General features: G+C 40.3%; 3 protein-coding genes across 5 annotated transcripts in view; 1 reads left to right on the top strand and 2 right to left on the bottom strand.

Annotated features, from left to right (window-relative positions):
• The window catches only part of LOC138030226 (uncharacterized), a 39,157-nt gene extending 29,335 nt beyond the window's left edge, over positions 1 to 9,822 (bottom strand). For both annotated transcript variants that reach the window (XM_068878123.1, XM_068878116.1), the window contains exon 1: positions 7,605 to 9,822. The gene's annotated coding sequence lies outside the window, so the exon portion shown is untranslated. The remainder of the gene's footprint in view (positions 1 to 7,604) is intronic.
• On the bottom strand, positions 3,851 to 5,711 carry LOC138030219 (torsin-1A-interacting protein 1-like). Its single transcript, XM_068878103.1, has 2 exons — positions 4,897 to 5,711; positions 3,851 to 3,982 (listed from the first exon to the last, which is right to left on the bottom strand). Exons 1-2 carry the CDS (start codon positions 5,653 to 5,655, stop codon positions 3,920 to 3,922), a joined length of 822 nt encoding a protein of 273 aa, XP_068734204.1. The 5' UTR covers positions 5,656 to 5,711; the 3' UTR covers positions 3,851 to 3,919.
• LOC138030192 (torsin-1A-like) lies at positions 3,890 to 7,614 on the top strand. 2 transcript variants are annotated; one of them, XM_068878082.1, is made up of 3 exons: positions 3,890 to 4,028; positions 4,908 to 5,001; positions 6,017 to 7,614. In XM_068878082.1, exon 3 carries the CDS (start codon positions 6,060 to 6,062, stop codon positions 6,942 to 6,944), a length of 885 nt encoding a protein of 294 aa, XP_068734183.1. In that variant the 5' UTR covers positions 3,890 to 4,028; positions 4,908 to 5,001; positions 6,017 to 6,059; the 3' UTR covers positions 6,945 to 7,614. The 2 variants fall into 2 exon arrangements, with proteins under 2 accessions (XP_068734183.1, XP_068734176.1); XM_068878075.1 differs by lacking the exons at positions 3,890 to 4,028; positions 4,908 to 5,001 and having other exon boundaries at positions 5,755 to 7,614.
• Positions 9,823 to 15,000: the final 5,178 nt, after the last annotated feature.

Here is a 15,000-nt window from a genome sequence, read left to right as displayed (position 1 = left end):
GGATAAGTCAATTGGTTTTGCTAGTGCTTATCCACTGGATAGTGATTTATCAGGCCCCAGTTGTTCAAAAGGTGGATGATGCTATCCACCTGACAAATCACTATCTATTGGACAGCACAATATTGGTTTCACTATTACTTATCCACTGGATAGTGATTTATCTGGCAGATAGCACTATCCATTGTTTCAACAACTGGGACCTGGTGGGTAGGGCTATCCACCTTTTGAACAACCAACTCCAGGTGTTTCTCCAACCTCATTCCCAGGGTCTCTCTTCTCTGCCTCCTTTGTAGAGGAGAAAGGAAGTAGAGAACAGAGACCCTGGGAACGAGGTTGGTCTTAATCATCTCTCAGTTTTCTATAACTTTAATCCATGTTGCCTCTGTGTATCCATATACAACCTAATGCTGACAAATGTTTGATAAACCTTGAAACAGATTCTGTGATTGGTTAGCACCCATTTAAAGTGCCCCTGTGACCAAAAAATCAATTCATATTTTTCTTTGGATTTCAAAACTATGTTTACAAAACACTAAGTGACCCACGTTTTAAGCCTTGATTTCAAAAAGACACCTCTTTATTTTAACTGTAATTTTCCTATTTAATGGTCCGCCATTACTAACATTATGTTCTTGAGAGAGCTGGATCGAGGAGAAAATGACGTCAAAGGCTCAGTAGTTTAAGAATGCAATACGTGTGTACGCCGCAGAATTAACATGCAGCACAGGGGTTTTGGGCTTTCAGACTTTTAAACTCATGCTTTGCATATATAATAAGCTGCGTTCACACGCTGAAATTTTAAGCTAGTGAGCCTCTGACGTCACTTTTCCCTGAATCCAACCGTCTGAGGTCCAATCGGTCAGTTTTGAACATGAGTAATGTATGATTTGTCGTGCCCCTGAATACCTGAGCACTATTTTCACCAAACATTCTGATGTAAATAGTTATACAACCAGGAGTTCCCAATTCTTAAATATCTCTCTTTTTAAAACTGCCTCTGGACAGAGAACTTTTTATTACCGAACTGTTAGCATATGGAATTCCTTGGAATCTAATTTGAAACTTTGTAGCAACGAAATAATCTTTAAGAAGCATTAAGGAACAAACTGCTAAGGGATTTTTTAGGAAGTGATTGATATCGTGATAAGTAGTTATGTACTTGATAGTGATGATTGGTTATTTTAATCTTGTAAATAATTTAAATAATTATGTAAATTATTATTTTATAATTATTATTGTTCCTGAAAAGCCCCTTTGGGGAGGTTCAATAAAGTATGTATGTATGTATGTAGTACCATGTAGTAATGGCGGACCGTGAAATCCAAAACTTACACTCAAAGTAAACGGCCCTTGGATAAAAATCAAAGCTCAAACTTTTGCCAGTCAGGTGTTAAGCAAACACACTTTCAAAATCTGAAGGAAAAAAGGAAGTGGTTTTTTTGATCACAGGGGCACTTTAATGGAAGGGGCAAAGTTTTGAAGGGCAAAACCCATTGGCACCTCAAATTCCCTACGATGACCCCAGCTGACGAGTAAAATCATCTGGCGTTAGACAAGTCTCACTCCCAGGGATCAATAAGGGGATCAGTGATACCCCTAGTTACTATACTGAAAACAGAGCTAAGTGCTCAGCTGGCATCAATGAACTAGCTGGCTCATTTAGTTTCATTATCTCGACACAGACTTTATGCTTTTACAGTGTGTTTGGGAGCAACTTTACGGCAGCCTATATTTCCGATAATATAACTATTTTGTCACGGCATTTATAAGCTCAAAGTACATTTTCCCGTACAAAGTCTATAAATCGTATACCGAGCTTGGGCTACCTGTGTTCTGAAGTGTTATTCATCGACAATGTTCCCAAGAACGGTGTCTGACATTTGCAGACTGCAGACTGGCTACAAATAGTGCTGATAAACAGTATTTAAGTCTAAGAACCCATTTTAGAACGGTTAGCTTTCAATAATTCAAAGCTAACCGTTTTAAAATGGCTTCTTAGACTTAAATGCTGTTTATCAGCGCTATTTGAAATGGGTTCTTAGACTTAAATACTGTTTATCAGCGCTATTTGTAGCCAGTCTGCAAATGTCAGACACCATCCCAAGAAAGGTTTTTTTTGAATGTGCTGTCGGAAAGTGTGCTCTCTGTTGACATGTTATTGTTATACTTTTACAGTTGGAACACTTCACAACACATGAATTAAGGCTATTTTTGTCTTTAACGTTTACACAGAAGCCGCTCAAAAGTGGCATCAACCAAATTTAAAGAAAAGGAAAGAGGCAAAAGCTAACTTGAAGACACTCAGCCGGGATTGTATTACCATTTGTCCTACAAAAATGATTATTATACATTGGTGTCACCAGCTCGATTTTGATTGGCTATAAGCACGAAGCTAATTCTTGCTTGCTCTGTTTCTCTTGCGTCATACCTACAAACAATAGATTTTATATATGTAGAATTGACGTCATACCTACAGACAATAGTTTTATGCATGCAGAAGTGACGTCACCTGACACACTAACCAGCAGTTTGATCAGTTTTGTCATAGCGGAGCTCAGCTCAGGAATATGCATAATAAAACAATTATTGAATTCGGTTTTCGCATGTTAGCGATAATTATCAAAGCCTCAGTTTGTTATCCGCCTCAGCCTTCGGCTTCAGCAGATAACACAAACTTTGGCCTTGATAATTATTGCTAACATGCTCAACCTCATCCAATAATTGTTAATTATCGGAACAGAGAACAAAACGAACATGACTATACAAAACTAAGTCCTCCAACTAACCTAGAACAAAACTACAAAACACCATCTGAGGGTAAGGATAAATGGCACTCCTCATTGATACCCAATCATTCTAATAACTTCAACCAAGAGAATTGCACACTGGGGCAGCCTACTTCAGAATGTCAAGAGCAACAACAACAAGCCAGAGCAAATATTTTGTGCAGATAAAACTCAAGATGATTCAGACTAACTACAATGATCCACATACAATGATCTACAATTGGAAGATTCATTGATGTTCAACAAAGCACTTCTGATTGCCATGGCTTAACCTGAGGACTGGTAATAACAGCAAATAAGGCTACCATCACCCCTGGGTTTTCAGGGAAAGAAAGAGTTTGGTTCATCATGGTTTTATATAATTTCTAAACAATGTTGATGAAAGTAATATAAATTTAAAACGATGCAAAGCAACACAGAAACTTTAAAAGAGGAAACTACTACGAAAAAAAGCTTTTAGAGCACTTTCAGAAAATGTCTGGTAAGTCAGTTTATTCTAAACTGTTGATATAGTAATACAAGACTCTGAAAGTTAGCAAATAAATAAATTACCGGCACATCATGCATTTAAGAAATCAAATATAAATCATATATGTAAGTACAAAAATTAATGTAAGAACCGTTCTTGTACAGTCAATTTTCCTTTTTAATTCCCTGGATGGTTTTATGGAGTACTTTTTTTCCAGATTAGGAGCATATTCTTTCGTGCAAATTCTGTCTAGCAAATGATTCTTGTTCTCCTGTTTTCCCGAGCTCCAGTGACCGCTGCATAATATAACATGTTTTCTCCATAGGCAGTCCAAGTTCGAGTCACTAGAGAGCGTGTAATAATTATAAATTACTAGTGGGAAGATGACCTTTGAGTGCAAGCGGAACAGCTCAGGTTCGAGAAGCCGCTGTGGGGATGGGGTAAGTGTTGTACATGAAATGACTACCTCATCGGGTGGACCTCGAACCCAAGCTCCGTGACCAATTTCATCATCGGAAGCACAAAATGCTCATTTCCAGCCAAGTGCGTGGGGATTTTTGACGACGAAACATTCACTGAGGTTCGCAATTGATGGGGCTTTAGCTCTGCGTGAAAAAATCGTGGCTGGGATGGATTTTCGAGACGCAAACCGCCTCTGAGCTGACTACGGTCGAAATCTTAGTGTGCAGCCTTGACTTCGTCTTAGAACAGTGAAAACACGGAATTCCTGAAACGATAAAATAAGCGCCAAAAGGCACAAGAATACACCAGAGGTGAGTCATTTTTATTCATTTTATTGAATGAACGTTAAATTGAGCGTTTTTTAGGCTTCATAATCGACGGTATTTTATTTCCCATGCAAAGTCTTATAACGCGTTTAAATTCTCAACGGCTGCCTGTAACGCAACACCGCTTGCACTCAAAGGTCATCTTCCCACTAGTAATTAATTATTACACGCTCTATAGTGACGCGAACTTGGGCTGACTATGGTTCGGCAAACCGATAAAAGCTTCCACGGTATGAAATCAGGACGTATACAAAACAAGGACCCCAGGTCCATGGACCACCCCTGTGGACCCGTCCATGGACCCCTTCATGGTGGACCCGGCCCATGGTCTACCCCTGCGGACCACCCCTCATTTTGTTCAGTTAAAGTAGAAAAATCTTTAGACGAAAGAGGGGGGTTATCCTCACAATCATCTGGACAATTTAAGCAATTGTCTCTTAATAGACACTTGAAAAATTCAGGGTGCCTCAACGGGATTCGAATCCATGACCTCTGCAATGCTGGCACAATGCTCTCTCTACCTACTGAGCTTTGAAGCCACTCAGTTGGGAGCAGATCAATTTGTTGGGCTCATTTGTTCTGGTAGAGGACTTTATGAATGAAATGAACTTATATTTGAAAAGCGGGTTATAGACGATCCCTTTGGAGCCACCAATCTGACTGAGGTCACTGCCTAGAAAAAAATATGTGTCCAGGGAGATAAAATAATGTTTGCATGGACGACAAAACAGAAAAACAAATGTTTTATCTTTAAAACATTTCCCCCACCCCCCCTTCAAAAAATAAAGATCCGTCCCTTAGCATCCTTTGGAACACAAACTCTACATGTTTAATTGGAACAGAGTGTTTTTACCAATTCACTAGATTCACCATTCATGAGCGCTACTGTGTCAGCAACGCGGCTTAGCAGAGCTGCAACTGCATCCTGATCCTCTTTTACCCACACATCATCTGACAGGTATGTTTCCACAGCTCCTTCTGCTTCTTTTGCTGATAGCGATAAATCAGGTTCTTTTGAAAGATGAACAGTGAAGATAATTGCGACATGCTTATGTGGTGCATTCTGGTCATCACAGTAAGAGTAAAACAATAACGGTGATGGAAAAGGCAGAAGCTCAAGGTGTTGTATAAGTGCTACCCTGTGGCCTTTTTCAAATTTTTTCATAAGAAGGTCATCCATGGCTTTCTTTACGTCCTTTCCGGGACTTTTTTTTGCCTTGATGCCGTCAACCAAAGCTAAGTTTCTTTTGTTTCTGGGATCTAGTACCTCAGCTAGTTTTGTTGCAAGGCAGTTCACCACATCATGAGCTTGCGGGGGTGCAGCCAGCAACAACACAAGAGGCCGCCGAGGTTCTAAACTCCTAAAATGCGCTAAACCACGGTTCTTCAAATTCCTCCAGAACCTGTCTGTCTGATTAGTGAACAAGGACTGAAGACTGCTCAGTTCAGTTTCAAAGACCTGAACAAATTCGAGATCATTCTTGATTTCAGACTGTGAGGGACCAAAAACAATAGCAATTATAGCCAATGCTCCAAATAGAATACAAGCTACTCCCTTAGAAATGACAGATGATCTTCCCGCTCCGCTGGGAGGGTTGCCGGGTTGCCGCATTGCTTTTTCACTGAAACCCTGAGATGCCAGAGGAATAAACTCACTTCCTTGCTTAGTTGGCTTCACTGCTTTATTGCTTTATTGCAGTGTTGGTCCTTAGGACCAATTTTGCACGGTAATAACTGGGTAGCCACTCGTTTTGCTTCCGTATTTTTACGCATTTTGCCGTGAACAATGCCGTGAACAGTAAACTTCATTGGTCAATCACTTACTTACAACCAATAGAAATCCTTGATAGAATTATCATGGACTTTTATACGGGAAATTGCCACAAAAAACTGTACTTTTGGGAACAGTGCGATACTATGGCGAAACTTTGGGCAGCAGTTTTCTTGATAACATTATTTTTTTCTCAACTAAGCGCTTACATCCCTACTGCTGTCGCAACGGCCCTTCTTTCCTCTATGGTCGAATTCCTTCGATGTCCATTTCAAGAGTGTTGCACAGACAAGTGGATTTCACCAAACATTACTGGGTTGCAGTCCTCTCTAGAAAGACGTGTTTTTGGTCAGCATTTGGTCACTGACACGGTGCTGAAAGCTGTTAAGGGACATTTAAATAACAAGTCTCCGAATAAAGCGTTGGCCCTTTCGTTTAATGGCTGGACAGGGTCGGGGAAAAACTTTGTAAGCACAATCATCGCTGAACATTTATTTCGATATGGAATGGAGAGTCAATATGTTCATCAGATTATTGCAACTTACGATTTTCCCCACCAGAAATTACTGGATTTATATAAAGGAAAACTAAGAGATCTCGTCGCAAGATCGGTGGCTGAGTGCCCCAGGTCATTGTTTATCTTCGACGAAATGGATAAGATGCCCATCGGGCTCATTGACGTTTTGAAACCTTTTCTGGACCACTACACGGAAGTTGGAAAAGTGGATTACCGTAGGAGTATCTTTATATTTCTTAGCAACACGGGAGCACATCAAATAAACGAAGAAATGCTGACTCATTGGAAGGAGGGAAAGAAACGGGAGGATATTGGAATCAAACACATGGATAAGATTATAAATCTTGGTGAATTCAACACCAAAGGAGGATTCTGGCATTCATCTCTCATTGAAAAAAATCTTATAGATTACTTTATTCCATTTCTTCCTTTGGAAAGATCTCACATTAAGATGTGTGCTAAAGCTGACTTGGAACAGAAGAAACTTCCAGTTACTGAAAAAAACTTGAATAGTGTTGCAGATGAGTTACTTTATTTCCCAGAAGAGTTCAAGGTGTTTTCTAAGTCAGGATGTAAGAAAGTATCAAGCAAGGTTGATTACATCATGTTATAAATTTTCAAACAATACAAGCATGCATTCCTGTAGTTTGGTATGAAATTCATTCTAAATCACTTTGTGCTGGTTTTAAAGGTGGAACCAGAAAATTCATTAAGAGGTGGCTGACCGCTAACTGGTTGGTGGAGCATCAGACTAATGTGTTTGTGAGATCACCTCCACCAGACCATTACTCAGGGTCTTCAAATAACTGAGGAGAAAGTTCTTCCTTCGCAGTGGTATCTGCAAATGGTAAGACTTTCAAGTCTTCTCAGATATAAGGACTATAAACCGTAGGTCGCGTCTCAGAACCCTTGTTCAACACTGTGGGACGTCCTCATACTATTCAAAAAGAGTAAGGGTATGGAGTTCCTGGTGTTGTGGTGTGGACTAAATTCTCCAGCAAAATGTGGCCGGCTCAGCAGTGATGTCTCAAAAAGGCTTATGGTTTATGAGGCAATGTAGGAAAAAACAGCAATAAGTCAAAGGGGATTTTGCCGAGTGCTGGTACATGTAGATGTAAAAGAAATTGTGGTGAGAAGCATTAACCCGCGTCTCTCTATTCTCTCGCACCCAAAGACAAAACGAATACAAAATCAAAAAGGCCCGACATGTACTCTAAACTACCTCTGTTGATTTACACCCAGCAGAATTCTAATTAAGAAGTTGCATACTTACTTGGTTTAAATGTCTTTCACTTATCCTGCCATTGACTCGGTTTACATTCACTATGCACAGACCCAAGTACTAACTGAATTAGAACAGTGTGAATATGTCTAAATTTTTAATTTCTATAAAATTCCTGGGTACAAATTCACTGCTACAATATTTCAACATTTTTGAAATGAATTAATTCATAAGTGTATCCTTTCTTTCCCCTTAATAAAGGAACAAGCAAGATTTATCTCTTCTGCATGTGCTTAACACAAATTTTGCTCAAATCAAGAAGTTGTGGCACGAAACGTTTATATAGTACTGCGCTTTAATGCCTTTGTAGTGAAGTGCAATGAAACGTGACTTCTTGATTACGTAACCAATAGTAAAAAGAAATATACTGGGAGCGCGTAGATATCTTCAGTTACATGTTCAGAGTGGGATGAAAATGTAGCTTTTGCTTTGCTTATTAAATACGTACGTGGGAAACCTGACCTAGTTTTACAGGATGTATTGTAATAGATGTGTTTTCGTAGGAATAGATCGCGGCATAATTCACTATTATATCCATCACGTAGGATACCAATGTCATTATGTATATAAGCACATTGATTTAGGTAACAAAACGAGATAATAGAGAATAACGAGTGAACCTAGTTGTACAGAGTCCGCACTCCGGTCGGCGTAAAGACCCAACCAAGCTTAAACGATCAGCGCGACGCTTAGCAAATAAACCATGGCTACGTCTACCGACCCAATTCACTACATTTTGGTGGTGGCGGCCGGATAAAATTCAAGTATTCCACCGAGAAGGAAGCTGCAATATTTGCCAGAAGGGTTAGGCTTCGGCAATCCTTGGAGATAAGTAGTGTTTGTTGTTGAGTTGTCGGGTAGCTGTGTGTCGCAATTGAGCTTGCGGAGTTGTTCTTGATTTTGTTCTTGCTCCTACCTCGTGGACTCTGCAAAATCTTTGTATAGTTTCTCGTAAAGTTATGTCTACTGAAGCAGGTTCCACTGGTTCAGGCGCTTCCACTTCACAAGTGACAGCGAGTAGGCCTATAGTTATGCCGGAATCGTTCTCAGTGGTCGGTAACGAGGAATGGGACTCGTGGCTCGCACATTTTGAAGACAGTGCAACAATTAACGGATGGAAAGATGAGAGTAAGGCACTGTTTCTCGCTGTGGGTATGCGTGGAGCTGCGTTGTTCCAGTTACAAGGCATATCACCGGTCGTGAAATTACGGTAATTTGAAGGTGGCTCTCCGAGAGAAATTCGTGCCACAAGAGCGGACCGAGTTGCACAAGATAGGCATCGGAAACGTGACGAAAAATTGTCAGATCTCGCGAGTTCGGTGCGGAGACTCGTCGTTAGAGCGTACCAGAAGCAGTAGAGGCGATAGAAGACAGCCTTGCTCAGGACCAATTTATCGATGCGCTAGAGGATCCTGAGGTGCCGACGAAAATTCGGCAGACTGATCCCGGAAAACGCTCGAGGAAGAAGTTAGTCGAGCTCTGTAAATCGAAGCCATGTACGAAGCAGTCTCTTCGAAATAAGAGTCGTCAAGTTAGGGTTGTTCAGGAACCGCCACTTGACCAACGTTTAAAAACGTTTAAAACAAAACAAAGCTGCCATGGATCGTTTAGCGCCAGGACGGGAATTTGCAACGCTACGAGCGGACGTAAACAAAACGGTCGGAGACTGGGGCCGAATAATATAGATCGCTTTTAAGGCTATTTCCATCCTCGGAGACCCAGGGGCAGTCAGTCGGGGCAAGAAAAAAGAAACGAAAGTTTTCAAGAACGGGCGAAAGGGCCCCTGGCACAGGGAGCAGAGGAGTCCTGTTTGACCATCTTTCCAGGTAAATTAACCGTACAATTGCAGCGCGAATTGATCTTGTTCATTTGAATCACCGTACGCGATCAAACCACGCAGTTTTTGATACCTATTTTTCATTTACCTTTTTCTCTAACACCCTTGATCCTTTGGTTGCCAAAAATGGTAGAAAGCAAGTTAACAGCACGAACTTCGGTTTTTTCATAGTTAAGCTGACGCATATGCCGTTTCCATGGCAACATGAAAAAAAGGTGTTTAAAATCGGTTTTGTTCATTTGCAGAAAATCTGGTCGTTAGATTTTCTTTATAATTTACATGCAACAATCTTGTAACGATGCTCACAAGTTAACACTATTTTAATAGTAATTTGACAGAGAAATCTTTAATTATCCCTTGTTGAAGGTTCACTGGAATATCTGGAAGTTCCTGTGTTAAAGTTCAAATTTTTTTCAATACTCCAGTTGCTTATTTCCTAAAGTATTTTCGTGCCAAATTTCGTTCAATTCTAACGAGTGGTTCGCGAGAAGTAGGCATATTTCCGAGAAAGCTATTCTGCATTCAATCGCTATTTTTAAACTTACGACGCATGCGCTTCATTTAACTGGTCGATAACAAAGAAAAATCTGCGAATTGCAGAGTTCTTTGCATCGTTACCTTTTCTTACATACATTTCCCATAAGAGACTAAAACCATTAAAACACTTTGTTCAGTTATGAGAAAAAAATCGGACAGTTGGCGGAAGCATTGAGCAAATAAAATGACTGCTGTATTGAAACCTTTGCAATCTTTGCGCGCGCGCTGCATTGCGTTAGCAAGAGCGCGCGCGAAAACTGTGTTCGGCCACCTTAAATCCCACTGTGAACGCCCAAACACAGCGATTCTGTCAGTGTTTTCCAACGATTCAGCACAGATCAAACAATGAACCAAATTGGTTTCATATGAAACCGCTATTGTTGGAGTAGACGTTATCATATCATTGATATCACTGGTTTTTAGGAGACGTGATAAGACCTCGCTGAACAGAGAAAAACCCGCGCGAAAAAATTTATTGGCGTGTAAAAAACAATAGAACCATGACGTCAGGATCATGACCTTGATTGAAGTCCATCAGACGGGAAAGGGAGAAGAGTGCGTGACACGTGCGACCTGGACCGTCTGAGAATCAGGTTAGGAAGAGCACCACTAGTTAGCAGCTGTCCAGATTACCCATTTGAGAGAATAGCTCTGGATATTATGGCTGCCCAACCAACAACAGAATCAAACAGGTACATCCCAGTTGTTGGTGATTACTTCACCAAATGGAAAGAAGCGTTCCCAATTGCACACCAAGAAGCTAAGACTGTAGCTGAGAAATCGGTAAACAAGGTCATATCCGAGCGTATCCACTCAGATCAGGGGCGAAACGTTGAAGCCCAACTATTCCAGGAGATGTGCCTTCTCTTCGACATGGACTACACACAAACCAACTCGTACCACACTGAAAGTGATGGCATGATCGAACGCATGAACTGTTCCCTACAAGACATGTTTACTAAGGTATGTGTCAGACCACCAACTTGACTGGGATGTACACCTACCATTGGTGATGATGGCATATCGATCGAGTGCACATGCTTCAACGCAGTACACTTCGTACTATCTCATGTTTGGTCATGGAATACGTTTACCTGCAGAAGTTATGTTGGGGCGTCACCTGAACCACAAAGGTGAAGTGTCTGAGTATGTCGTCATACTGCGAACGATCCAGGAAGAGGTCCAAGAACGAGCCAGAGAACACTTGAAAGCCTCACAAAAACGTCAGACGGACCATTACGATCAACGAGTAGCTGGAGAACACATCAACATTGGAGACACGACCCTACGGTTAAGAGGCATTTGACCAATAAATTACATCCACCATGGCAAGGGCCATACATTGTAGTGACTAAAATCGCTGATGTCACCTACTGCATCCAGGCTGTGGACATTACCAGATAGCGGAAAGTTGTACACTTCAACCGCCTTAAGCTGTGTGGTGAGCCAACATTGGACAGAGAGGCCAATTTGCCGATCACGCGCCCATTACACCAATGCAGAGACCTCATTTCTCCCCGTGTTATATCCCGGACGAGACAGATGTACCTGGATGAGAGTGAGGGAGATATGGATGTCGCGATACTAAGGGGCCAACAGCCTCCCCGAGAATCAACAGTGGAAATGGAGGATCAACCAGTACACTCCACAATTAGACCAAGACGAGAAGTTACAGCACCAGCATGGATGAGAGACTTTGATTCTTGTATAATCCTGTGATAGGCTTGCTTAAGCTCGGAGTTCAAGTGATATTTTATTTTATTTTTTGTTCAGATGAAGTCAGTGTCACACTTCTCTTTCATTCTGGTATGGGGACATGGCCTTTTCGAAGAGGGGGGTAGGGGAAGATGAAGTTAAGTGCAATGAAACGTGACTTGTTGATTGCATAACCAATAGTAAACAGAAATATGATACTAGGAGCGTGTAGATATGTTCAGTAACATGTTCAGAGTAGGACGAAAATGTAGTTCGTGCTTCAGTTCCGTATTAAATAAGTAGAGGAAACCCGTATCCTCTACGTGGGAACCCTGACACAGGTTTACAGGAATTACGTTTTTATTTGTCTTATTTGAATCATTGCAGGATGAATTGTAATAGACGTGTTTTCGTACGAATAGATCTCGACATGATTCACCATATTATATCCACCACGTAGGCTACCAATATCATTAGGTATATAAGCACATTGATTTAGGGAATAAAATAAAATAAAAGAGAATTACTAGTGAGCCTAGTTGTACAGTCCTTACTCCGGTCGACGCAAAGGCCCAGCCAAGCCTAAACGATTGGCGCACGGCTTAAAAAGTAAATCATCGGCTACGTCTACAGTATGTTGCCCAGTATCCGACCACTTAAGTTTAAAAGTGCTATATTTGTTTTCCTTGGCCGCAAGAGCTGTGAAATTTGGCCCTGAAGCAATGAATTTTATCTGTAACATGATGAAAACAAGCATTGCGTTTTTACCTTCGTTTCCGTGGTGAAATTTGCATTTCTACAGACGTCCATCGCTGCCCATGCAGTATCCGACCAGCGAACCCAGTATCCGTCCACAGCAATAACAACGCAATTAAACGTGACTTTCGGTGGGGAATAGATATTTTTGTCTCCCTTTGCTCTTGCAAAGAACTTTGGCATTAGAATTTGGAAAATATAAATCGACTTACGAACCGAGCATAGTGGAAAAATTGAGAATTCCGTTCTAGCCTCTGCGTCCGGCAGTTTTGCTAAGTGCGGTGTGAAAGCAACGCAGAAAATAATTCCGCTCGGTAAGTCAATGAAGAAAGTTTTAGTTGAGTTGTAGCAGAATAGCATTACACTACACACAGATCAATTAAAGGTAATGATATGAAATTAATCATGACTGCAGCTTGTAAAATGATGTAAAAAATTTGTGAAAAATTTGTTGATGATTCTGGTCTCCCTTATTCTAGAAACAGTACATTTCAGGAAGAATTGAAGGATGCTCTCACTACTTGAATTCTTTGAGAATACTCACTGCAAGTATCGAAAGGTTCCTTAAAAAACATCATGATTTACTGGACATTTCTTCAACAGGGATAGTTTTACTGCGCAGTGAAAAGCGTAAATATTAGCATGAAATCTCACTCTCCTGAACAGAACGGCGCCCTCTGCAAATGATCCTACAGCTTAAAGCCCGCCAAAACTTGCATCTCAAATCTTAAATGTTCGGTTTCTTAACCGTATGCTTCGTTTGTCGTAAACTAATAAGGGTGTAAAAAAAATTGAAATTATTTTTTAACTCGTGGGATACTGGTGCCGGTCGGATACTGGGCAACATACTTTAGCGCCCCAATTCATTACACCACGTTCTTCCTGTTTATGTGTAAAGAATCTTAGCTTACTATTTGTGACTTGGTCACTTGTTTTCATTTCCATTGCAAATTATTTTCAAACTTATTTTCATTATCCCAACACACCCTATTTTACCTTGCGTAGTTGCATTATTCTTTACCTAATTCCTGTTGTGTAGATGCGGTAAACTCCTTCTTCCTTTAGTAAATCCTGTATTACTAAGCAGTAAATTTGCTTCCTAACCTTGTTTGGTTTTTAGTTATTACTCTAATTTCCTAAAACCCACTATAAAATGGCTACCATTTACTCAGTAAGTTCAGTTGGTTCAGTTAATAGTGTCAGTCTTCAAGACAAGTCATTTCCAAGTCGTTTTCAGATGTGTAGTTATCAATAACACTTGGGGTGCGTTCGATTGACCGTATTTCGGAATACATGAAATAAAGTGTTTTCACGTGACGTCACGGCGGCCATGTTAATAGGGAGCTTAAGATCTACGACGACGACGTCGACGAAAACGCCACAAAACAATGATATCATTGGTTAAAAGAGCATAAATAATCGTGCTGCACGTGCAGCACGGATTTTAGCTCATATTTGTGCGGTCCTCTGCATAACGAAGACTTGAAATCACCAAATTTTAGGTTTTGGCGACAACGTGAGCATGCAACAGAGAATTTTTCACTCTCTATTTTCAGTGTGAAACCGCTCGTACCAATTTATTTTTAGGATACTTTGCCCACAATGTACGACGTGAACAAGATGGAATAATCGCAAAAGACTTTTACTAGAGCAAAGTTCTATTTCGTCGACTTCGCCGTCGTAGATCTTAAGGTCCCTAGTGTCCCTAAACAAAGGAACGGCGGCCATAGTGGTGTCCCGAACTAATCCTGCGGGAATTGATCTCTATTATCATGCAAACGTTTTCTTTTGTTTTGGCGGTGAGTCACAACACTCTATAGAAGTTAGAAATCCTTCGTTTTTACGCAGGTTCACATTAAAATTTTCAAACATCGGCTAATATGGTATTTTAAACATATCTTTATTATCCTTGTTGCTTCAAAACGCCAAACATACCGTTTTAAATCATCACTCCACGTATTCTTATTCCGGAATAGGGTTAATTGAACGTGCCCTTGGTATGTTAGCAGTATTTTCCTATTTATTTATTGAGGCCTCTAGTCTAGTCTAGTTTAGTTCAAATTACTACATATAGCTTTTGGTTTCTTTCATCGATTTAGTTTCATAGCTGATTGCCGCATTTCAATAGCTTTTGTTGGGGTTTATTTAACTATGTTGAAATGACCTTTAGTCTGGCATAGCATGTAACTTGCCTGTTGAATATTTTGCTGTTGTTTCCATCAGTAGTTACTGTACTATTGCTGACCTCTTTTCTTCATCATTGTTTCCATGATTATAATTCCATTTGATTCCAAATCATCTTTTTGTAATCACTATTTTCATGATTATTAGTTTCACTGTTAATTAGCTTCATGTAGCATCATTGTGAAATATGTAATTTGAAGCTCTTGCTATTGTCAAATTCCGTGCTTCATGTAACAGTTCCCGGATTATAACATTGTTTAGATGTGTACAATTTGCAGTTATTTTACTTGTCTTGTTGATGATTTTCTTTGCCTTTTCGCGAGCACTTTCTTCATGTATCAGCAATTTAAATAGATAGATAGATAGATAGTTTAGATA

Source organism: Montipora capricornis, chromosome 2 (assembly GCF_036669925.1).
Source record: "Montipora capricornis isolate CH-2021 chromosome 2, ASM3666992v2, whole genome shotgun sequence".
Taxonomy (NCBI): Eukaryota; Metazoa; Cnidaria; class Anthozoa; order Scleractinia; family Acroporidae; genus Montipora; species Montipora capricornis.
Note: the sequence above shows the minus strand (reverse complement) of the source record. Positions and strands in the feature narration are given on the sequence as shown.